The sequence below is a fragment of the Elgaria multicarinata genome, chromosome 3, assembly GCF_023053635.1.
Source record: "Elgaria multicarinata webbii isolate HBS135686 ecotype San Diego chromosome 3, rElgMul1.1.pri, whole genome shotgun sequence".
Classification (NCBI taxonomy): domain Eukaryota; kingdom Metazoa; phylum Chordata; class Lepidosauria; order Squamata; family Anguidae; genus Elgaria; species Elgaria multicarinata.
In genome coordinates this window covers 100,542,071-100,568,138 of record NC_086173.1, presented here as the reverse complement: position 1 = coordinate 100,568,138, position 26,068 = coordinate 100,542,071, and the positions used below count along the sequence as shown (strand labels likewise).

General features: G+C 42.8%; 1 protein-coding gene across 1 annotated transcript in view; it reads right to left on the bottom strand.

Moving 5' to 3' along the window:
* Positions 1–16,129: 16,129 nt before the first annotated feature.
* LOC134395086 (acylamino-acid-releasing enzyme-like) overlaps positions 16,130–26,068 on the bottom strand; it is a 34,541-nt gene continuing 24,602 nt past the window's right edge. Inside the window, exons 20-22 of the mRNA XM_063121083.1 lie at positions 25,536–25,638; positions 24,886–24,992; positions 16,130–17,426 (exon numbers count right to left, since the gene is read on the bottom strand). Of these exons, the coding sequence (XP_062977153.1) occupies positions 17,276–17,426; positions 24,886–24,992; positions 25,536–25,638 (361 nt within the window). The 3' untranslated portion in view covers positions 16,130–17,275. The remainder of the gene's footprint in view (positions 17,427–24,885; positions 24,993–25,535; positions 25,639–26,068) is intronic.

Genomic DNA, 26,068 nt, shown 5'->3' with positions numbered 1-26,068 from the left:
TGTACAGTCTCTTTACATGCTGTCGGAGAAAAGTAAACATTAAATATTAGCAAAGTCAGCCCAACATCTCCCAATTCCAAGGCCAGAGCCTGGATGGATGAGGAGTATTTAGGGAGTTCTCTTATCCTGGTGTCAAGGGAAGAAGACACCAGGATACTTAAACCCTCTCTGGCTCTGCCCTTGCCCTTGTTTGGCAGTGCGGGGAGGCAATAGGACACAAAACCATTTACATAGATATGGTCGTCACACTTGTTAAGGTATGTTAGGAAATCTGGGTCTCTACTTTTGGATTTCCAGCCAGCAATGTTCCAGTACAGGATTTTGATTGGGCTGTTGACATGCCCTAAGCATAGTCAATCTAGTTCAAAAATTGTGTCCAACCCTTCTTTCTGATCTCCCAGAACACAACAATTGGATGTGAAAGCGTGGCTGTTGGAGGATGGGGCAATTTGCCTAGCAGAATTTTTGGTCTTTGGCGAACCAATCTCTTTAGGGTCCAGAGACTGCATGGCAATCTAGTCCAGGGTGTTGTGGCTAGAGCATTTCCGCTTTGAGGGAGAAGGTCCTGCTTCTGTAAAAGTGTTCCCAGATGTGGTGGACGGAAACCCGCACCCTTCAGGGTTAGGAGCGGACAGCTGACCAGTCTTTGTTGGAGGTTTAACTATGATCTCAGGATTTAGAACTAAGGTCCCCTTAAGGTTCCTCTGATGGTTGTCTAAGGAATTTTCTACACAGATTGTGCACCCCATCTTGGCCCAGATATTTTGCTTCTCTTTTGAGGGATCGGTGGTGGAATGACAGTTGTTGGGTTGAGTGTGCTCATGGCCCTGTTGATGGCTGTTCGATAATAAAGTTGTCAGAGCTGATAGTCTGGACATGATCACATTCTGTTCCATCACCGGAAGGGCTCCAAAACTCTCAATCAGTGATCTCTCCTCACCAAGAAGGGCATTGGTGTTGAATATTGATGGATTCTCAATGGTTGTAAATGTGTGGAGTGTTCCGTGATTTAGAGTGTCCTTAGAAAACTGGGGAAGGAAATTAACAGGAGAATCTGAGGACGTGCTGAGATCAATTAGGTCTCCAACAGGTGGTTCTGCGCTACGTGCGTTAACAAGATTAGTACCTCCTCTCGGGTCTCGTACATAGGAGGCCGGGATTGTGTTGACAAAATGTCTGTTTACAATTATATTCTTGTTAAGTAACGCCTCTCTGGCACTTAAGATTTTTGCAGCAGTGACACAGGAATCGAAGGTTACTACAGCTCAGGCATTGGTGAAGTTATAAAAATGGTATTCAACCTTTTGAATAGAATCAGAGTTGATCTTGATCTCTAAGAGATCGTATATGAGCTGCAGAAAATGATTTGTGCGTTCCAGCTGAGTCAGCTGACCCTTGGGCTTAGGGTAATTGGAGAAGACCAGGTTTTGCTTTATAAGTTGTAGCTGCCAAGAGTTATTTGCCATAAACGGAGTCACCCCGTGATCTTTCGAGGGAGGCGTCAAAAATGAGGTGGGTCCCTTGTCATGAACTGTGGTAGTTGATGGAATTGAGGGAAGACAGATCGTTTGTTATTAGATTGTGCACCCTCAGTTTTGCCTGTAGTTTGTTCCATTTTTCCTTCTGCCCTTGCAGGATAGGCTATGCTCGCTGGGTGATTGAGATTCAAATGATTCAAATGATTCGCCTTCATGATCATGGTCAATGCCTCCAAGAGCTCAACTAAAGAATTATATTCCGTTTTGTTTGGGCTCTCGATGTTTGCTGAGGCTTCCTTGATTTTTGATTCCTTTTTGCATTTATTTGTAGCTTTGGCAACTTTGAGTCTGTGTGTCTTGTTTCTCAGCAGTGTAATTTTGTTCTTTTTATCCTTATCTCTCCTGCACAGAATTTTTCCATCCTTCCTGTTATAGGACACTCGAGAAGGAGATTTGATTATGCCGTCATCGTTTAACTTAGACTTATTGCCTGACGCCCGCGTGTAGCTCACATTATGAGAGGGTATTCTCCCTCCTTTTAAATTAACCAGCACAAAGTTCACTAAAGTGGACAGAAGTTCCTTACACTCAGTTAAGAATGTCTTTTTCAGGGATAAGTCTTCTGACCAGTAGGAGAAAAGTCTTCTAAGCAGGTCTTGCTGGTAGATAAACTGCTGCTTTTCAGAATAACATTCATCTGTTGTATTAGTGGTGTTCGGCCTATTGCTGCTCGCATTTGTTTTCCAAACAGTTCCACCAGGACTTGCCAAAAATGAGTCGACAGTACAGACACACTGATAAACTATTAAAAGAGACCGCTGATAACCTTCAAGGAGGTTATTGGTTTGTTAGTTTGTCTTCTAAATTCTTTGTTGGAACAGTTACAGATCAGTTTACTTCAGCCGAGGTTTGTTGTGTAATTAAAGCTGATTCATTCTCGAGAATATGCTCTTTTGAGCTTTTAACCTGAGAGAAAATAAGTTAATAAAATAAAATGAGTGTAACTCAAACAATCTTACTGTTTGGTGTTCGGTGTTTGCAAAGCTTGGTAGCTTGGTAGATAAGGATTTTGAAGTTAAAAGTTTAGCGTTCTTGCAGAGCTTGAGCTACAAGCTGCAACTCATAGCATTGGAAGCCGGTAGATCAAGGATCTTCTATAGCTTTCAAAGAACAGACTCAAATGAGAAAGATCTGGTATTATTTTTCTGCAACAGACCCATACAATTAAAAACTCTGCCAATCTTTGACTGCAATCCTATACCACAGAATTCGTATTAATTCACTCAATTAGATCTATTATTTCTGAATAAATATGCACAAAATTGCATTCTAAGGCTGCAATCGTATGTATGTAAGGCCCATTGAATATAGTATGATGTACTAATACACATGATTAAGACTTGACTGCACAGTGATATCAAGTAAACACTTACTGCATTTTCCCTAACAAGAGAAATCAGGAAGTAGTTCTTTTTCCATGGTCACATTTCCCATTTACAAGAAAGGAAAGTTATGTGAATAAAATGGGCAGAGCTGTTTTAATTATAAAAGTAGAGTGTTCAATTCTGGGATGTTATACACTCTTTATCAGGTGCTGGAAGGTTTCTATTTAAAAAAAAATTACAGAGTTCTGTCAAAAATATCAAAGAACTGTGATATAATTTGTCTCTCTTCCTCAGTTAAACATTATGCATAATATCAATCCCAGAACATTCTCAGATCATGCTCCAATCTAGGATAAACAGAACTGCTGATTATTGATTTATTTATTTCATTTCTATACTGCCCAATAGCCGAAGCTCTCTGGGCGGTTCACAAAAATTAAAACCATGAAGAGCATAATAAAACAACCAACAATTTAAAAATACAAATACAATGCTGTTGTATTAGGCAATGCTGAGTAATTTTAGTTCACTTCAGTGATTCATTTTATTCCATATTGGTTTTATTGGGAGAGGGAATCTTCAAAAATTAACACAAGAAAAGTATTTTCTTTACTAAATTAAGAAAATTAAAAGAGAAGCTAAGCTAAGTGAATGAAAATAAGCAGCTTCCTGCAACATACATTTGAGGCGTGTTCATCAATAACATATCCTTAAATAAGTAGTTAAATAAGAGACTGGATGTGCTTACTAAAAATAAGAATTCAGCAACAAAACTTGTAAACAACTAGAGCAACAAATAAGAAGTTTCCTTACTCCAGTTTAGCAAAAATGATCTGTGTGCAGATAATTTTTAGATCAGGCTTTGTGCAGAGAAAAGGTGTGGAGATGGTGTATCTTTAAGAGAGCAAGGATTAGATCCAGCTGGAGGCTGGGCAATCTATAAGGGGAAATTGGGGATAGCTTTGAGAAGGCTTAGTCAGACATACGGCTATGCTGCCGGCCTTGCAAGGCATACTTTAAATAAAGAACTTATATTTATACTTTTACCTTGCCTCTTTTTGGATACAACATTTTGGCGACGAAGAATGGCTTTTTTTATCATTGAACCCACCAGTACCTTTTCTTCAGAGTCCAGGTGAGCCTCCAATTGCGTTCCCTGCCTGGATTCGGATGTTTGAAAATTACTTGTTGGCAGTCAGCGATAAGGAACTTCCTCAAGCAAGAAAATGTGCGTTGCTTACTCATTGCTTAGGAGTTGAAGGACAACAGATATTTTACAATCTTCCACTTGCTGATGATAAATATGAGACTGCATGTATTGCTTTAAAGAACTTTTTTGTGCCAAAAGTGAATGTGGTAGCTAACCGCTACAAATTTCATCAACGTGAGCAGAAACCGGGGGAGTCGGTGTTACAGTATACTGCTGCTTTGAGAGACTTAATGAGCTTGTGTAACTTTGGAGATATGGCAGAAGAGATGATTAGAGACCAGCTAATTGAGAAAACATCTTTGCCTCGTATACGAGAACGCTTACTCCTAGAGATAGATCTTACATTAGAGAAAGCAATAACAATTGCAACTCAAATTGAGGCAGCCCTGGCAGAAGCTAAACTAATGAGTTTGGACAAAGGGGGCGTGGTGGAAGCAGTAGATCCATGGCATAAACGTTCAAATAAAAGGCAGATAGAGGATGATGAAGAGAAAGCTGGTCAAAAGCAATTAAATCAGCCAAGTCAAACTAAATACTGTTTTCGTTGTGGGTCTTCACAACATCTTGCAAGTCACTCAGGATGTCCAGCTAAGAACGTTCAGTGTAATTATTGCAAAAAACCGGGACATTTTGCTAAAGTATGTCGTCGTAGTAACCAGCAAGTACATGTAGTTACAATACCAGATGTTACTATTTTGAGTGTGGACAGGACTAGTCCTACACATACAGTAGAAAAAATCATGTGTACTGTTAATATTTCTGTTACAGGAGTATCAAAGGATGTTGAATTAATGTTGGATACTGGCTCAGCAGTCTCTATATTACCTGAATCATTGTATCGCCATTACTTCAGGGATATACCACTTATGAAACCAAAAATGCGGTTAGTGTGTTATCTGAAGAATCAAATTCCTGTATGTGGATGTCTACCTGTAAAAGTAACTTTTGGGCAATGCTGTGCATCTGCAGAGATTTACATTGTTCCTGATGGTACTTCTATCCTTGGGAGGGATGTATTTGCTGCATTGAATCTTGGAATAGTTGATGGGCATGTTGTTCCTCCCCAGTTAAGTACTTTTGTAGAGCAAACATCAGTTTCAGCTGTGTTGAAAGATCAAAGTGAAGGAAAACTTGGTTGTGCACATGGGTTTGTCCATAAAGTTAAAATGAAACCAAATATGATACCTGTACGCCAGAAGTTACGGCGTTTACCATTTGCAGTTAGAGATGCTGTTTCTGAAGAGATTAAGAAATTGGTGCAACAAGATGTTATTGAGGAGGTGGATTCATCTGAATGGGTTTCACCTATAGTAGTGGCAAAGAAGAAGAATGGTGATATTCGTGTTTGTGTAGATCTGAGGGAGCCAAATAAAGCTATTGTGATTGATAGCCATCCTCTTCCACATATAGAAGAAGTTTTTGCAGAACTTCGGGGAGCAAGGATGTTTTCGACTCTTGATTTGCAGAGTGCATACCATCAAGTTGTGCTGCATGAAGATAGCAGAGATCTTACAGCATTTATTACACATGATGGATTATTCCATTTTAAACGTGTCCCCTACGGACTTGCATCAGCACCTAGTGCTTTCCAAAAGATGATGTCAATAATCCTTAAGAAGCAAAAGGGGGTCCAATGTTATCTCGACGATATTATTGTGTTTGGAAATACTCCTGAGGAACATGAAAGTAATTTGCAATCTGTATTGAGCTGTATTAGTGAAACAGGCTTGAAGCTTAATTCAGATAAATGTAAGTTTAGACAAACTGAGCTTTCTTTTCTTGGACATACAATTTCACCACAGGGATTGAAACCTGATCCTGATCATGTGTTGGCAATGCTAGAGGCACCTTCCCCAAGTGATGTACAAACCTTACGTTCCTTTTTGGGTCTTACTTCTTGGTACACAAAATTTATTCCGAATTATGCATCTATTGTTGAGCCCCTTCGTGAACTGCTAAGAGGAACATCAAACTTTATTTGGACAAATGCTGCACAGTCTAGTTTTGAGAATGTAAAAGTGTTGATTGTGAACAGTCCTGCACTTGCATTGTTTAATCCTGCATTACCAATAATTTTGACAACGGATGCTTCTGATTATGGACTGGGTGCAGTACTTACACAGCTCCATGAGGATAAGACAGAAAAGACTGTTGCATTTGCATCAAGAACACTTACTGAAGCTGAGAGGAAATATTCAGCTATTGAAAAAGAAGCGCTTGCTTGTGTTTGGGCTACAGAAAAGTGGAGAACATATCTATGGGGCCATGTATTTAAACTGCGTACTGACCATAAGCCCTTGACAACATTGTTAACCACAAAGGGAGTAGGTCAAGTAGGAAATCGCATCGCAAGATGGTCAACAAAACTACTGTCTTTTACATATGAAATGGAATATAGACCAGGGACTAAAAATGTGACTGCTGATTGCTTGTCCCGTTTGCCTTTGTCATCATCTGAGAATTCATTGGAAAGTGATGAAGAAGTAGTTGCTATCATTACTAGTGCACTTAATGCAGTTACAAAAGAGCAATTCTTAGCTGCATGTTTGGCATGTCCAATTCAACAAAAGTTACGGGAATTTTTGACAGGTAGATGGCCTAGTAATAAGAAAAAGCTTGAACCTGTTTTGTTGCCTTATTTTTGAATACGTGATGAACTCTCTTTCCATGATGGGTATGTGTTACGGGGAGCACACCGTTTACTTGTGCCAGAGGAATTGCAGTCTATATTTATAAGTTTGGCACATGATACCCATCAAGGGATTGTTAGAACTAAGCAAAGATTGAGAGATTTGTATTGGTGGCCAGGAATGGACTCTCAAACGGAAGCTGCTCTAAAATCATGTGTTACTTGTCAATTACATGATAAGACAGCAATAACACGTGAATCACCACTACAACCAGTTCCACTTCCAGATGCTGCATGGGAAAAGGTTGCAATTGATATTGTAGGACCTTTTGAGGCTGCTCCAATTGATTGTTGTTATGCTATCACTTTAATTGATTATTATAGTAAATGGTCAGAAGTAGTGTTTACATCTCAAGCTACCTCAGCTACAGTTATTAGTTTTCTCTCCACTGTTTTTAGTAGAGAAGAAAATCCAAAAGAACTGGTTTCAGATAATGGAGCACAGTTCACTTCAGTGGAATTTGAAACCTTCTTAGAAGAACGTAATATTATTCATTGGAGATCATCTGTGTATTACCCCCAAGCTAATGGGGAGATTGAAAGGTTCAACAGAAGCCTGAAAGAGAGTTTACAAACAGCGAAGTTAGAAGGGAAAGCATGGAAAACATTCACCACTGACTTTTTGCAAGTGTATAGAGCTACACAGCATGCAACAACACAGAGGTCACCTGCAGAGTTATTGCATGGCAGAGAGATGCATACAAAATTGAATGTGGCTGGAGTGTTAAAATCTAGACCAGATAGACCTTTGGAATCCGAGATGAGAGAGAAAGTTAAAGAGAAACAAAGGAAATCTAAAGTATATACAGATGGACGTCGTGGTGCTAAGGAACAAACATTCCAGTGCAATTCCTTTGTTCGAGTTAGGAAACCTGGGATTTTACGAAAGGGAGAACAAAGATTCACATCTCCTCGTAAAATTATTGGGAAAAAAGGACCTTATACATATAAACTTTCAGATGGACGTGTGTGGAATGCTTCTTATCTTGCTCCAGTAGACCATCAAGATGATGAAGATACCCATTTTGGGTTAGAGGATTTGCCTTTTTCACCCACAATAGAGACTAGGCCAGCAGCTGGATCTGACCAACCGGTTAGTGAACCAGGAAGACGGCCAGTCCGTGTCAGACACCCACCTGCTTGGACTAAGGACTATGTTATGTAATGTTGGGATGTGGGATTATGGAGGTTTCTTAAGAGGGGGAGAAATGTGGAGATGGTGTATCTTTAAGAGAGCAAGGATTAGCTCCAGCTGGAGGCTGGGCAATCTATAAGGGGAAATTGGGGATAGCTTTGAGAAGGCTTAGTCAGGCATACGGCTATGCTGCCGGCCTTGCAAGGCATACTTTAAATAAAGAACTTATATTTATATTTTTACCTTGCCTCTTTTTGGTTACAACAAAAGGGTGCTGCATAAAAATAAAAACATATTGAGGCCATGCCAAATAGATGGACCTGCTAAATGGATGGTCAACAATTCAGCTGTTGGAATATGCCCCTTTCCACAAAACCTGATCACTGCCACACTTTTGCTTGGGGCCTCATCTGTGCTGTTCTGTGTGTTCTGTAAAGGTCTCTGGATTGTGGCTAAATCACAATGCAGAGAAACGCCTCAAGAATATCATACAGTTTTAAAAGCTTGGGCAGAAAGGCTGCTGGTAGTTCCCTCTTCTATGTGGACGATGTCATTCGAGCTACATATAGACCTAGACCTGAAGAATGAGTTTGCTATTATTACATATTATGGTGATTGGTATGTATTAGGGGTGTGCACGGACCCCCCGCTCCGCTTCACTTCCAGATCCGTGATTTTCGGATCGGGTCGCTTCGCCCCGGCCCCGCTCCACCCATGTCCGCTCCGCTCCGCTCGGAGCTCCTGATCCAGATCGGAGCTCCGTTTTCCCCCCATAGGGTTGCATTGAAAGCTAAAAAAGTAAACAACTTTTTTTCTGTTCAAGTTAGAAACCTCACGTTTGGCACCATGACACCTCATGGGGGTATACACATGCACGCCAAGTTTCAATGGAATCCCATCATCCCCTGATTTTTGGGGAATTTTTGAAAATCAGGCACCCCATTCACACCCCTTTCCATAGCTCCGTCAATTTGCACGCTAAAAATCTCAAACTCGCCACCATGAGAGCTTATCCAGGGACACACACGCACGCCCAGACTCAAGGCAGTCCCATCATCCCCCGTTTTTTGGCGCGGCTCTAACCTCTAACGCACCACCCATAACCCTAAGTCACACCCTTTTCGATAGCTCTGTCAATTTGCAAGTTAGAAACCTCAAACTCGGCACCATGATAGCTTATCCATGTGTCCACATGGACGCCAAGTTTCAAGGCAATCCCATCATCCCCTGATTTTTGGGGAATTTTTGAAAATTGGGCACCCCATTCAGACCCCTTGGGATAGCTCCGTCAATTTGCATGTTAGAAACCTCAAACTCGGCACCATGACAGCTTATCCATGTGTCCACATGGACGCCCAGACTCAAGGCAATCCCATCATCCCCTGATTTTTGGCGCGGCTTAAACTTTTTAACTCACCCCAAATCAAGTCCCATTCTACAACTACGTCAATTTGCACGTTAGAAACCTATCCTTTGGTCCCATGACAGCTTACCCATGTGTCCCCATGGACACCAAGTTTCAAGGCAATCCCATCATCCCCTGATGTTAGGGGAACTTTTGAAAATCGGGCACTCCAGTATGTCAGGGATTTAAAGTTGCAATGCAGACAGCTCAATGGGGCCAGTTCCAAGGAAATCCCAACATGCCATGAGATAACCCTAAATCTTCTGGCACATTTGAAAAAGGGATTATTGAACTTGATAAAGTCTAAGTGAGCGCAGGAAGGACTTCTCCCCTGAGTCAAAGCAAGACACATACACCATCCCTGCGATGGTGAGGGAGAAGGGAGGGAAGGCAGGCAGGCACCACTAACGCATAGCAAACCAACCCGTAAGCAGGCACAAGGAGCAAGTGAGGCAAAGATGGCTGGTTGTTTCTTTGTAAGCCAGCAGTTACGCATTGAGGGGCACAGAGGAGGACGACTGGGAGCAAGCGTGCCGGAGGGTGCTGGGCACGAACCGCAAATCTCATCTCCCAGGCACCAGGCGGGCAGAGAGGCGGGCAGAGAGGCAGGCAGAGCAGGCGAGGAGTCAGTCCTGGCAGATGCCCCACCACAGCAGCACCCCCGGGGAGGCGGGCAGACAGGGAGGCGGGCAGGCAGGCTGCGGGCATTTCTGGGGGCACAAGGAAGTGAGGCAAGGATGGCTGGTTTCTAAGCCAGCACTGCAGTTAGTCACGCATTGCAAACGCAAACCATCCCAGCGAGTTGGTCACCGAGGAGGACAGGCTAGCAGAGGGGCAGGCAGAGTGACATGTCATAGATCTAGTATTGGGGAGGAGTCAGTCCCGGCAGATGCCCCACCACAGTAGCACCCTGGGTGGGCGTTGGAAAATGCCATCTTGTGGGTCCATACTTCCCCCACCCCATTTCCAGCAGGGTTGCCTGCCTAACCCTTGTTGGGATGGGAGATGGAGAGCTTAGAGTGGCAGTGCCAGCATCATATCGGGGTAATTGCTTACCCAAAATATAGCAGAGTGCGAAATAGCAGCAGCGTAGAGTCTGGAAATGGTTTCAGCTTGAATTTAGGAACAAAAGAAGCACTCACGGTCTTTGGTCAGTAAGAAGCTTTACTGACACTAAATAAATTACTTACAGAATAAATGGTCATATATACAGTCCTTTCACCAGCAATACAGCAATACAACGTAGCAGTATAACATCAGCAGTCTGATAATGTCAGCAGTAAGTTCCAGCAGTAAGTTCCAGCAGTAAGAAGCCATACAACATGGACTTCTTAAATACACTTTTCTCCTTGGCCCAATTAACCAATAGTCTCTTCATCTTGTACATCTCGTACCGCACGTAGGCCAGGGAAGAATCTGCTTCATACTGGACTTCTCCTGGCAGAGACAATCTGGCCAAGGACATCTTTTTAACTCTTTAGAGTCCTTTTCCTTCTGTGGGTAAAAACCTAACCACAACACCCTTTCATTTTTAACTACAGAAAAAATACAATTTACATTTCATTACATTTCACCTGTAAGAAATCAACTTTACATGTTTACAACAATCCCAACATTGTGTACACTTCTCTGTGTTTTACATTTCCCAGAGACTTATTTATATGTAAGCTTTTCTTTTCTTCTTCTTCCAAGCACTGTTGAAAAACTTTGTGCTTTGGGGCGTTGAACTACTTTGCAATCTTCCAACTTGCAAACTTTCAGCAATTTTAAAACTTTCTGCTTCTGGCTTTTTAGGTAATTTCCTTTGGAAACTTTTCTACCTCTACACCAAGGTAACACCTAACTTTCCCCAGAGACTTCAGTTTCAACCCTTCCTGCAGCTTTGGGCTGAGTTTTCTTGAATGTGATCCTGGGAACTCCCTGCCACCAATAAATCATCAACAAATACAAGCACAATCATGTATTCTGCTTCTTGCCCCTTCACATACAGACATGGATCTGCCATGCTGCGGCTGAAAAACATTTCTTGTTCCAAAGCTTTGTTCAGACAATCATTCCATGACTTTGCTGATTGCCTGAGCCCGTACACTGCTTTATGTAACAACCAAACCTTTCCATTTTGTTTTTCAAAACCTTGTGGCGGCTGCAAATAAATGACTTCTTGTAAATTTGCATGTAGGTAAGCAGCGTCAAAATCGAACTGACTTAAGCACAAATTTTTCTGTGCTGCCAACTTTAGAATAAGTCTAAAGCTTTCTGCCTTGCACGTGGGTGCGAAAACTTGATTATAGTCTTCTCCTTTTCGTTGAGAAAATCCCCTAGCGACCAGTCTAGCTTTATAAACAGTTTCCCCTGTTACTAAATTTTTCTTTTTATACACCCAGCGAGATGAGATGGTTCTTTGCCCTTCGGGCAAATCTGTTAGTTCAAACACTTTATGTGCTTTGAAACTCTTCATCTCCGTTTCCATTGCCTGAAACCACTTTTCTTTTTCTTGTTGAGGCAATTTTAACACGTCACTGTAACTCTCAGGTTCAGACTTCACATAACATACACTGAATTCATCTGAATACTTTAAAGGTGGAATTCCTTTGTTTTTTCTTTGTGAACGACGAGGTACACTGGCAATTTCTTCCTCCCTTTCATTTCCCTCCTCCCTTCCACTTTTGGGAGTGGAAACACTCTTCTCAGAGATGTGAGGGCTCTGAGAAGTTAACCCCTGAGTTACTGTTTTCTCCTGGTTGTTCACGGTTTCTAACAGAACTTGGGAACCTTGAATCCTGTCCCAACCTGCCTCCTGAAAAGTAGCAGACCTAGAAACAACCACCTTCCCATGACTTAGGGAAAAACGCCAAGATTTGGATTGCATGCCAGAATAACCCACAAAACGTAATTTCACAGACTTGGTTTCACCTTTAGACCTTTTGGACTTTGGGATATGCACGTATGCCCAAGACCCCCATGTTCTCAAGTGAGACAAATCTGGCTTTGAACCAAAAAGTAAACAGTAAGGCGAACTGCCTGTAACCCTGCTCCAGGTTCTATTACACAGATAGTTTGCGGTTAAAAATGCTTCTCCCCACAAATCTTGCTCAGCGTTTGCATCAGCCATGAGAGAATCTTTCTTCATTTGAAGTACTCCAATTCTTCTCTCAATTGACCCATTTTGAAAAGAAGTTTGGGGATCTATTAACCTGTGTGTGATTCCTGTTTTCCTAAACCACTCACAGAACCTTCCAGAAACAAACTCACCCCCACGGTCCGACTGCACAGAAATAATGGGCTTGTTAAAGAACTTTTCCGCCCAAGTTTTCCAATCCCTAAAAGTTTCAAAAGCTTCTGATTTTCGCTTCAGTAAATAACACCAACTAAAGCGTGTGTAATCATCCAGAATTACAAGCACGTAACTGGATCCCCCTTGTGTAGGCGTGAATGGCCCTACCAAGTCAATAAACACCAGTTCAAAAGGCTTTTGTGACACCCTGTCACTTTTCCTGCAGATGTTCTGCACCCGGGATTTGGTCTGATGACAGATTGAACAATCCAAGAAATTTTTACAGTTTCGCAAGCTTAACCCTGTACACACTTGAGGCATGTGACTTAACACTTTAAAACTTGCATGACCTAAACGCCTGTGCAACTCATGAACACAATTTTTATGGTCTGGCACGTTACCAGTTTGTGCCACCCTTTCTTTACCTGCACCCATGTAAAACAGTCCATTTTTAACATGTCCCAGTGCCACATTTTGTCCATCCTTAATCACTTGGCACTCATCCTTCTGAAACGTAACAACGTATCCTTCAGACGTTAGAGCACTAACAGAAAGGAGACAAAAATCTAAATCTGGAACATACAGAACCTGTTCACACTCCTTTTGCAGACATGGAACGTAGCAACAGCCAATTCCTTCCACCCTCGACGTTCGTCCATCTGCAAGCGTGATTGACTTCACCTTGCTTGGTTCCAACTTCCGAAACGCCTCTGGATTATTAGAAATTGTTCTGGACGACGCAGAATCAATCAGCCAAACCTCTTGGGCCTCGTTACACCTCACTGTGGCTGAAACAAATGCATTCGAGCATTCCTTCTCCTTTCCAGCCTGTGTAACTCTCTTCTTCCTTTTTTTACAGAAGCGTTTGATATGACCCGGCTGTTTGCAAAAATAACACTTTCTTACTGCAACTGCGGCTCTCTCCACACTGTTGTCTTGGAAACACTTATGTTTCTGCATTCTTTCTCCGCTGCCAAGGGCTGACTGCTTAACCCTTTCCTGGCAGTTTTCCTCCTTCCTGGAAAGACGCCGTTTCTCTTCTTGGAGCAAACGACCCGTCAAATAATGAAGAGTGAGTTCATCAGTCTTCATACTTTCCAGACTGGTTGTCAGAATGTCCCAGCTTTGAGGCAACGACCCCAAAATCAGGTAGCACTTATGCTCTTCCGTAAAAACGATTCCGACCTCCTGCAACTGGACAAATAGAGATCTCACCTGTTGGAGATGATTTGCCAAACTTCCAGCCTCCTCCAACTTTAACCGATACAGCTCTCTGGTGAGGCTCAGCCGTGTGCTTGCCGACGCACGCACATAAATCTGTCTCAGCGCATTCCAGCTGTCTCTTGCCGTCTCATCTCTGTTGATATGGACAATTTGCGAGTCCTCCATACTCAAGACAATGTTTGCTTTGGCCCTTTCATTCTGCTCTTCCCACACTTGTGCTTCTTGAGCAGTCTGACCAACCGGCCTCGGGACACTCACGACGTTCCAACATCTGTCCCGCTTCAAAAACATTTCCATCTTGAATGACCACGTTAAGTAATTTCTCTCATTCAGCCGTTCCACCGGAATACTGGATGCCATCTGAACCTGGGCCATCCTCACCGGCTGGGCTGGAGCGCGACTCACACTGGATACAGACCCGTCTGAGCTCGATGAACTGCCTGAGCTCGACTCCGTCTTTCCCTCCAGCGTTCCTTTGCTCTCAAGCTTTCCAGCAACCAAAAATTATGCCTTCCAGACTTTCTCTGGGCGCATAACCTATCGGGGTAATTGCTTACCCAAAATATAGCAGAGTGCGAAATAGCAGCAGCGTAGAGTCTGGAAATGGTTTCAGCTTGAATTTAGGAACAAAAGAAGCACTCACGGTCTTTGGTCAGTAAGAAGCTTTACTGACACTAAATAAATTACTTACAGAATAAATGGTCATATATACAGTCCTTTCACCAGCAATACAGCAATACAACGTAGCAGTATAACATCAGCAGTCTGATAATGTCAGCAGTAAGTTCCAGCAGTAAGTTCCAGCAGTAAGAAGCCATACAACATGGACTTCTTAAATACACTTTTCTCCTTGGCCCAATTAACCAATAGTCTCTTCATCTTGTACATCTCGTACCGCACGTAGGCCAGGGAAGAATCTGCTTCATACTGGACTTCTCCTGGCAGAGACAATCTGGCCAAGGACATCTTTTTAACTCTTTAGAGTCCTTTTCCTTCTGTGGGTAAAAACCTAACCACAACACATCAGCCTTCGGCTTTCCCCTGGAACCAGTCGCCTTGCCCGCCTCTTTCCCCAGCAAGACCGACTGGTGCTGCCTCTGAAGATGCATCTTCATGCTGCTGGTTCCATAATGCCCTGTAGATGAACCCCTGCTTAGGGTGAGTTTGCAGTGGTGACAGACAGCAAAGCGGGGATCCGCTCCCACCTCAAAGTGGTCCCACACTATGCTTGTCTTTCGCTTCCGTGGTGACACCACGAATTGCCCGCCTGAGCTCTCTGGTGTTGCCATAGAAACAGGGGTGGCAGCGGAAGAGGTGTGGGATGAGACTGGGGAGAGAGCCGCGGCCTGCTGCTGCTCCTCCTCAACCCCCACATCCTGGAGGACCACCGCCTCCTCCTCCTCCCCCTCCACTGTGCTGAGGACCTCGTCTAGGTCCATCAGCGGGCTCGTGGGCTTAAAGGATAATGAAGGAGTTGGGGATACTCCTCCTCCTCCTCTAATGGCACTGCTGCCACGTGCCTCTTGCAAAGGGGCACTTTTACCATTCCCACCATCAAAAAGAGAACGCCGGGCACAAGTTGCAGAAGAGAGTGGCTCTGCCTGCTGCTTGTCCTGCTTCTGTTGCGGAGCAGCCAGCCAAGGAGTTGCCCGGTTGATTTTCACAGCAGGAGAGGCAGCCTGCTTACTGGTGCCAGCCTGAGCCTTGCTGCTTTCAGCACACCTGCTCCCTCTTCTCATGATGACTAATAAAATATTAATACTACTACTAATATGTATAAGATGAATAAAATATTAATACTACTAAGAATATGTATAAGAATATAATAATATGTTTAAATGTAGGGAAATGGGACAAGGTGTGTGTATGCTTTCCCCAAAATGCTCAATCTGTGGCTGTTGCACTTCACAAAAGCAGTGCACACACAGCACACTCACAGTCCAAGTTACACAGAGAAGAAAAAAAGAAAAATATTTTTTTGGTATTTTTTTGTATATAGATAGAAGGAAACACAATCAGGATTTAAGAGAGGGGAGGGGGGGAAAGAACCAACCAAACACTACTACTAATATGTATAAGAAGAATAAAATATTAATACTACTACTACTATGTATGAGAATATACTAATATATATACTACTAAGAATATGTAAAAGAATATAATAATATGTTTAAGAATATTACTAATAAATGTAGGGAAATGGGACAAGAAGAAGTGTGTGTATGCTTTCAAAAGAAAGCTTTCACAAAAGCAGAAGGAAGATGAAACACAGTCAGGCTTTAAGAGAGGGAAGGGGGGGGGGACAACCAACCAAACACACACTCCAAAATTTAAAAATAAAGTTTATATTAAATCAAAGTAAGGGAAAAACACAGAGCAAACTAAGCTAAAAGTCAGAAAGAAGCAAACAAACACACACGCCAAGCTAAAATCCTAATCTATCTCCAAAGTACACAGCAGCAGCTCACTAAGTAGACCCTCTCCCAACGAACGCTAAACCCACAAGAGGCTGAGAGCTCTCTGACTGTGAGGGCAACTCTGGCTTAGTCCCCGCCTCAAACGCTGGGATTGGAGGATGATGCTTCATGAGGTGATCAATTCTCATCAGGATTGGGAGTTGAATGTGCCTGTCATCACTTCAATAAACCACGCCGCGCCACAGCCGGTTTACCCTATCGTTTGTATGTAAATGTACCCGATTTTTTTAAAAAAATATTGCACGTGAACCACAGGACGCAGAAAGTTGAGAGTAGTCTCAAAATGACCCCCATCCACGACTCTCTGTGCACAAGAATTTTCAGAACGATAGCTTAAAAAACAACCCAGTTATCCCCAATTATTTTCCTCAATGCAATCCTATGGGCGAAAACCGCCGTTTGACCCGCGCTGTCGGTTTACCCGATTTTTAAAAAATTCTAGCACGCGACCCGCACAACGCAGAGGTGAGAGTAGTCTCAAAATGACCCCCATCCACGACTCTCTGAGCAGAAGAATTTTCAGAACGATAGCTTCAAAAACAACCCAGTTATCCGCGATTATTTCCTGCAATGCAATCCTATGGGCGAAATGTTTTCAAGATGGCGATCGGAGCGCTCCGCCTGAAATAGGAGCTCCGAAAAATGGCCGCTTCTCTTCGCCTTGCTTCTAGGGGTCTGCGGTCCGCTTCTACTCCGCCTCTGGGTAAGGCGGAGCAGGCCAATTCGCTACTGCTTCTGTGCTCCTAATCGGAGCGGAGCACATGCCTAGTATGTAGATCTATCGGTTCTTTGCAATATCTACAGACTTAGTGACTAAGGAAGACAGTGCACAATGGCATGCCTAGGAATGATCAAATAAGCACCAAAAACTTGCTTGTAGGCTGGGGGGAGTGGGGTTGGCGGGAAGGAACGACTGCCAGAATATGAAGGCAAGATCTATCCAGTGATCCTCACGGGGAAGGATATGTATCTGCACAGTCAGTTCGCTTCTCAACTATTTAGACATCTGCTTGTTCAGCTGGCTGCTGACATTCGGAGCCTGCTTCTGTAGAAAGGTAGTGTATGATCCACTGTGCACAGTTCATAAAGGCATCTGCTGCAGCCTCCACTCCACTTATGGTGTGACTTTCTTCTGGATACCACAACAACCTGCAAAAAGATCAGCAAGAAAACATTTTTACAGGTTCTTGTGGACAATGGTGTTATTGCCTGAGCAGGGATTCCCACAAGGAATCCTTTCAGTCCCGTCTCCCCTTCTGTAAGGACCCTGGACTTATCTCCACCACAGCCTCACCCTCTGTGAGGGAATTTACTATGACTGCTCCACTGCCAAAGCCATCTGCTCTCCCTCTGGAAGCCAGGAAGGGGCAGGTCTATCACTGCCTGTTATTCACCATAATATCTGCATGGAGCCTTCATGGAAATAAATAGTCTCAGCATGCTGTCAATTTTGTGCTCTGCTTGTAGGCCCGTAGCAGATTTTGGTTGGCTGCTATTTGACAAGAGTCAGAAAACTGATTCAACAGTGTTGTCCTTATGTTCTCAGTGATAGTTCAGTCTTTGCCATCACCCTCTTAAACTAACCCCTTTCTTTTCTGAACAGAATTGGAGAGACATAAATTACAGATACATATCCCAGAAGGGTTTTCTTTCCTTCAGTGTGTTCACCAACAGATCCCCTGAAGATATAGATATATATACACCTATTGTTCCCTTATGCTACCCACAACCCTAAGATAATATTAAGTTTCTGAAGCTCATATTCTGTAACCTGCCTGCCTACCCACTCACATTACAAGCAGAACAGGATGTAAGTCATAGTTTCTTAGGACTGTCTCTTTCATTGATATACATTTGCCATGAGGTCTTAGTGTCAGTTGTGTTCATTGCAAATGGGATTTTGGTACATCATAACATTGTGACTGAACTTGTTGTAGATTGATTTGTGACGTAGCAACCTAGAATCAATAGGAAGTTCCCTCCTCTACCACCAGATAGCCCAGCAACCTGAGCAGTGGCATATCACTTCTACACCCACTTGTCAGCAAAATAATTTCCAAAAGATTTGCTCAGAATGCACAGTAGGGTAATGGAGATGGTTCTCAAAGGCATTCCTTAAACTGTTCTGGAACTATTTGATTGTTCACCTCAAAACACAAAATACAAAAACAAAGACTATTTGTAGCAGCAAATGCTAGGCGTTGGTACTTAAACAGAACGTAACATTTTATTATTACAATAGGCACCTCAACTGTCCTTCTGAGTACCCTGCATTTCCCATGTACTCAAAGCACAAAAATCTTAAATGTTTTAAATTTTTGTCCCTGCCCTGTATGAAGTTTGCTATCCACATGCCAAGTGCCAAATGAGGCACCCAGCCAATGCAAGAATGAGGCTTTTCAGGAATCTAAGGAAAGGTACTGTCCTAAGCTTATTTAACCTCCAGCTGCAATCACAGTGATGCAAATGGAGTATGGCTATAGTTTTCACAATGCTGTATCAGGGAAGCAATTTTTTGCATTTCTCTTTCCATAAACAAATCTGGTGTCTTTTTAGATACTAAAGAAACAAAAATCTATCATAATTTGATGGATAAACACATCAATTAAGGCCACAAACATATGAACACTTATCTAAAAGAAAGATGCACTGAACATAGTAGTACTAATGTCTCTCTGTGTGTAAGAGATTGGATTGTAAGTGTCTGTTGACTAAAAGCTACAATTCAAAAATCTAGATCTTTGGTACGGCAACTGCAACATCGAGCACAGTCAAAACTTTACTCAGAAGAGATATAATCAATCAAGTCCTTTGGCTTAACTAAACAGAAGAAATCAAACTGCTTGACACAGTCCACTTCCAGATGAAGCGTTTCTCCAGCTATTTGCCCTGCCTCATTCACGGAATTTCATGTGGGATTCAGAGTGCTGTCTTCCAGTCATTGCCGTTTGTGGGACACTATGCAGAGCTGAAGTTGATTTAAGTAAAGGACATGAAATGCACAGTTTAAGTAAGCTGTAGAAATGTTTCCAGTAAAACTTAGCAAAGTACAAGAATGTGTTCAAATGGATCTCTGAGCTAACTCCACTATCATGGTTATCCCTGGCGTGGGCTGGTCCATGAAGTCACGAAGAGTTGAAAACGACTGAACGAATAAACAACAAAAGCAGTGCTTTTTAAAGAAGAAATCTCTCTCTCTCAATGCATACAGGAGTGTTTGTAAATGGATGTGTGTCTCTCTGTTGGAGCCATAGTCCAAGACCTTGATAGAGAGGTGAGCAACTAGCAATCAACAGGGAAGGCAAACTGCCCCAGCAAGCACTGCAGAAAGCTTTTAGTTATCCCTTTCTAGAGGTTTCATCTCCAACTCCTGCCATTCTTCACTGGGGAGTGACATCTGGGGTTTCTGTGTCAAACTTTCTTCTTCCCATAGCCACCAAAACAGAGCACCATCCCTGATTTACAGAAAGTCATGAGTCAGGTAGTTATACAAAGCCTGTATCAGCACCATTGTTCCAGACAGAAGTGTTATGGAAATAGGTTACATGAGAGCCCTACTCATTTGCATAGCATGATGCATAATTCATTAGCATAATTCCCAATGTACTAAAAAGTACATCTCAGATCTTCTACCTGCACTTTCCATCTCAGCCCAACAACTTTGGTTGGGAGAGTGGAGTCCACCTGTATAGCAGGATCTGCGGATGATCAGGAGATATGTCTTCTCTCCAGATAATTGCCTTTCTGGTAGCTGTGGCTGACTTGGCCCTCTGTGGGCTCATCTCCAATGGCTTTATAGTTACAATGAAGATTACTGAATGGGCTAAAAGCAAGAGACTCACGTCCAGTAATCAACTGCTTCTGAGTATTGGGATATCCAATTTCAGCATCACAATTTCAGCGGCTATGTATTACCTCTGTGACTTCTTAACCAGGAACGGCATAATACTGCAAATATTCGATGGCATCGCGACCTTTGGCATGTACTCCAGATTTTGGCTCACTGCATTGCTCTGTGTCTTTTATTGCATCAAGATAGTGAACAGCAACCATTCACTTTTCCTTTGGTGCAAAATGAGAATATCATGGCTAATACCCCAGCTTCTCGTGGGATCTCTAGTCATCTCCATGATTGCTTCCATTTTTTCCATGCATCAAGCTTCTATACAATCCAAGAGCAACACAACAGCCAACATCAGAAATGTGACACAAGCAAAGACATTGATATCCTTTAACACTTCTTACAAAGTGCTGTTTTTAAGTATTGGTTCTGGCTGTCCCCTTCTCGTGGTTTTACTTTGCTCCATACTGGTTGTTGCCTCACTCTGCCGACACATCTGCCGGATGACAAGTAAAGAATCCAGTTTTAGGAACTTCCAAACAGAAGCTCATATCAGGGCAGCTGGGACAGTGCTCTCCCTCTTGATCCTTTATGTTTTGCTTTATCTGACAGAGAACTTGATTATGATTATAAATGTAGAAAAATATAAATTCTTTTTTTTAACGGCGTTGTTGGCATACAGTCCTGCTCAGGCTACCATCTTGATATTGGTTAACCCTAAACTAAACCAGGAAGCTACCCGTATGCTTACAAGAACAAAATCTTAACTTCTCAGGACCAAACTAGATGTGATATTTATCATGTATTTTACTGTTGTGTGCTTGATTTCCCCCCCCCCAACAACTGGCATGGGGTGGGGGAGACTTGAACCAGATTGGAGCTGTGGTGCACAGGGAGTGGAGCTTTCACACTTTGCCCCTGCCATGGTCCTGACTGGAATCAGTCCCTCCTGTATCTACTATTCACAAAGGGAGGAAAACTCTATACATGATAGCTTTCCTACCACTGCTAATACCACACATAAGGGGGCTGGGGGTGATTCTGATTGAGACGTGGAAGGGACAAAGGGTGAAAACTCTTCCCCCAGGCCATGTTCCCTGTCCAGCTCAGGATTCTATGCCAGCTATTTCATTTTTTTAAAAAAAACAAGAATGCCGGGGGAAACTACATGTCAAACGTCACATCTAATTTTGGTGTTCAATAGCTCATTCACACGAAAGGGAGCGTTCTCCAAGTGGCATTGATTCACTGACTGATTATGTTTTCTCTAAGTGCAGCAGAACTATTCACTTAGCCCAGTTTAACCATCTCTAATTTCACTTAGAAATGGTGGTTTATGACACCAAAGGATGCAATCTCAGAATTGATGCACAGATAACAAAGAGTACTGGAGAAAAAACAGTGGTTGATGAAAGCTTGCAACTAAGGACTTTTGGGCCAGGATGTTATGGTTTCTACAAATTGCTTCTAAACACAGAGACTGCAATTGACAAATCCAAAAACTAGATACAGACGAAATACTTGTATATTCATTACAACTATGGATTGTTATGGGCTCTGTTAAATTATTTATTTAGCAAAAGCTATCCCAGCTTATTCTGTCCTTGACTTCTGCTTTCTGCTATTGGCTAGCTAATCCGTTCTCTGTTACCCCTTAAAATGGGCCCTCCCCTCTGCTTTTACCTTGTTCTATGTGTCTAACATGAGACCAAATCAGCCTAAATTTCACCATAATGTATGTAATCCTCCTGCATATGATTCTTCATTATCAACAAAACTCTCATCCACATGTAATAAACATACTAAGTTGTATACTTGGGGATACAGCCTTGGTATTGCTCATTTAGCCTTTTTTGTTTTGCAGATTAGATCCTTGTCCCTTAAGTTGGGACAATACTGGGAATTTCCTGGAGCTGATCCTCTCTCTTTTGCTCAATTTAGGATTAATCTATTTCATTATTTTTCTGGTCTTTCATTTTAGAATAAGATGTGCCATGTAGCCATACAAAAATGATCCCATAGAGTATCAAATTTGTGCATAAGACTGCAGTCCAAGCAGTCTTGGATTATGCAGATTTTCTAGACCCCTTTCAAACCGGCTTCAGAGCAGGATACGGAGTTGAGACCGCTATGGTCGCCTTAGCAGATGACCTACGCCTGAGTATTGACATGGGGAGTGTGTCCCTGCTGGTACTTTTGGACCTCTCAGCGGCTTTCGATACCATCGACCATGGTATCCTTCTGGATCGCCTGAGGGGATTGGGAACCGGGGGCACTGTGCTTCAGTGGTTCCGGTCCTACCTCTCGGGCAGGTTCCAGATGGTGATGCTTGGGGATAGCTGCTCCTCAAAGAAGAAGCTGCCGTGTGGTCTACCACAAGGTGCCATCCTTTCCCCAATGCTTTTTAATATTTACATGAAACCGCTGGGAGAGATCATCCGGAGGCATGGGACAGGGTGCTATCAGTATGCTGATACCCAAATATATTTCTCTATGCCTTCGACAACAGCATCAGCTAAAGATAGTGTGTCTCCTCTGAATGAATGCTTAGAGGTAGTAATGGGCTGGATGAGGAAAAACAAACTGAGGCTGAATCCAGACAAGACGGAGGTGCTTGCTGTCAAAGGTCATAACCTGGGTTTGGAGGTATGTCAACCAGTTCTGGATGGGGTTTCACTCCCCCTGAAAGACTGCATTTGCAACTTGGGGGTGCTTCTGGATCCGTCGCTCCAAATGACAGCCCAGATAGGTGCGACGGCCAGGAGTGCCTACTATCAGCTTCGGCTGATACGCCAGCTGCACCTCTTCCTAGAGTCGGAAGACCTAAAGACAGTTGTGCACGTGCTGGTAACTTCGAGGCTTGACTTCTGCAATGCACTCTACATAGGGTTACCTTTGTACCTAGCCCGGAAATTTCAACTAGTTCAAAATATGGCAGCAAGGTTGGTCACTGGTACATCTAGGGGTGACCACATCACACCAGTCTTAAAATCTCTTCACTGGCTGCCAATTAGTTTCTGGTCAAAGTACAAAGTGTTTGTTATCACCTTTAAAGCCCTACATGGTTTGGGTCCAGGATACCTGCGGGATCGCCTTCTCCGGTACAATCCGCCTCACACACTCAGCTCCGCTGGGAAGAATTTACTCCAGCCAACAAAAACAAGGCTGACAGCTATTACCCAGAGGACCTTTTCTTCTGCCGCTCCCAGTTTGTGGAATGGCTTGCCGGGAGAGGTTCATCAACTTAACAGTCTTCCAGAATTTAAGAAAGCCATAAAGACTGATCTCTTCCGCCAGGCTGAATTTTAAGATGCCCTTTTTAATGGTGTGCTGCTTTTGGTGATGCACTGGTTTTAAACATTTCGATTGGTTTTATGTATTTTATGATGTTTTTATTTGTGTTCTACCCCACCTTGATCCAGAGGGAGAGGCAGGTAACAAATAAATATATTATTATTATTGTTGTTGCTGTTGTTGCTTAAGAGTGGCAAGTTATCGAATGCATAATAAAGGCTAGTATACAAGTCTGAAAGGTTTCTTTCCTTTGACTGAAATAGGAGACAGTGGCTCAGTTCAGACAACACATATCTCAACAGTGGTTTTAGAACTACACGGTGGAGTTTTTACATCAGTGTGGAGAAATGTGTTGACTGCTGGGCAAACTCCACACAACGAGGGTTTTTTTTGGGAAAACACTCCACGCAAAATAACCACGCTGTGCAGAGGAGAGTTACTGCACAACCATTGTGTTGCGTGGTGTGTGGTAGGCTCCGTGGAGTTGACTTTTCCTACTGGCTACAGAGTTCCCTGGCAAGAGCAGCAAAAGGAGCGAGTGCCACTCTAGGAGAGCCGCCGTGATTGTTTTTTTGCAGCAATGGCTGATGGGATACCATTGGGACAACCAGGGGAGGAGAGAGGGCAGAGGAAATGTCAGTCAAATGTCATGATGGATTTTACTCAACTCCATGGTAGCCCACAGTCATATAACGGTGGAGTTAGAACTGGTTGTGTGGGGAGTACCACCTAAAAACTCAACCGTTGAGTGGAGTTTTCACACTGCGTTGTTGACTAACGTGTTGTCTACTGAGCTAGTGATTCACCAGCACCATCTGCTGGATAGTCTGTTGCTTTCTCCAATAAGAAATCTCATTTAACAAGTAGCAAATAAGCAAACGAGGGCAAGGATAGTATAATAAAATATGGAGAACTCTTCTCTCAATATCCATGCTCAGCCTCCATGGTTAAGAGGTGGTCTTGGCCAAATATAAGGAAGAGCACTGAGAACAAACCAGAGCAGTCACACATATGCAATGAGAAAAGCAAATGTCTCCCTCCCCTAAAATGTATCCCCCAAAAGTGTCTGCTTTCAGATCCAGTTTTGCTTTCCCAGGGAGTTGCAGAATCCTTTGCCATACATTTTGAGATATGAAGGCTTAGCCTCTGGGCGTGCTACTGTGTTCAAACAAGAATGTCAAGACCACCCGAGGTGATCCCGAGGTGGGGGGTGCACTTTTATGTTAAGAATGATGATGTTGTAGTATGTAGTAAGGTATATGTAATAGTTATTTAACATATGTACTCAACATTTATTCAATATGTATGTAGCAGTTGTTTGATGTTTTTCTGTTTTTTTTCTGTTATCATTATTATTATGGTAATGTTTTATGTATGTTTATATAGGTAGAAAATAAATAAAAAATATTAAAAAAAAAAAAAAAAAGACCACCTTCTACACATTTGGGTCAGCAGACAAGGCTGAGAACTCACCGCACGGGGATACCCCTGGCTCGCAGCACTCGATAATATTCCACAGCTTGGTATGGAGAAACTCGCCGGTCCCTGGCACCTACACACAGCAGCAATGGGGCTTGCACCTGTAGGAGAGGGAGTAGCTATTGCGTGAGTAGCACACAGGACAGGCTGCTTGCCAAGTAGCCAAATTCGTTCATAGTTTTCACGGAAAAAAATGCTGTGCCAAGAGAAGTCAAATTCTGTAATTTATAAACCAAACCATGCCAATTAAGCTACTGGTACATATTTCTTTTTTAGTTTCTGTTCTACATAGAATGAATCAAGGGCACACCTATTGCTATTAAGGACAGCGCGGTTAAATGCATTCAAAACAAAATCCCATTCAGCTCGTCCTCTGGCTGCTGAGATTTCAGGAAGCATTTCCCACATATATTCATGTCTGTTCATAGCCATAAGGGCTAGAAACTCACTATTTTTTAAAGATGAATATGGATGTTCTCAAGTTGATGAATTGTACATCCCAGTTCTAGATTCTGCATTAATGCAAGTTGGATGCTGACATGTGGAAATACACACAGCTTGCACATGGGAGAATGGGGCGGTTTGGGATTTATTAGAGTTACAAGTGCTGCAGCCAATGCTCACTTGCACCAGCTGGCACGTACCTTTGCAGCATGAGTTATGGGGGAGCTGAGCAGCATGGCAGCCAGATCTTCTTCAGTGGGAATCCGCTCAAAGCAGTATGGCAGACCGAGAGCTGAGTATCGCCTAAGGGCATAGCGCAGCCTATTAGCCTCATGTCAAAATTCCTGAACTCCAGCAAGGAGCCAAACAACACAATCGATTTACTCTTGAGTAAGGGAACCAGCAGCTCTGTAGTTTATGAACTTGAAGATGCACAGCTTCGCATGATCAAAGGAATGGAAGATCGATCCTTCGCACTTGTGGACTACCAGGAAAAGGTTTTAAGGGGGTAAATTAAAAAAATCATAAAAAATAAACGATTAACCAATCTGATTCAAACTTGGCATGCTGAAAGCCCTCCTTAAGAGCTATCACTGTGCCAATTTTGATCACTTTATCATTAAAAATGAGTTAGCTGTAGACAAGGAGGGTGCATTTTCCACATTTCTCCCTCCTACTCAGGAGTAAGAACATAGAGTTAAATGGGACCTCTCTCCCTCCCACTTCATGGTTG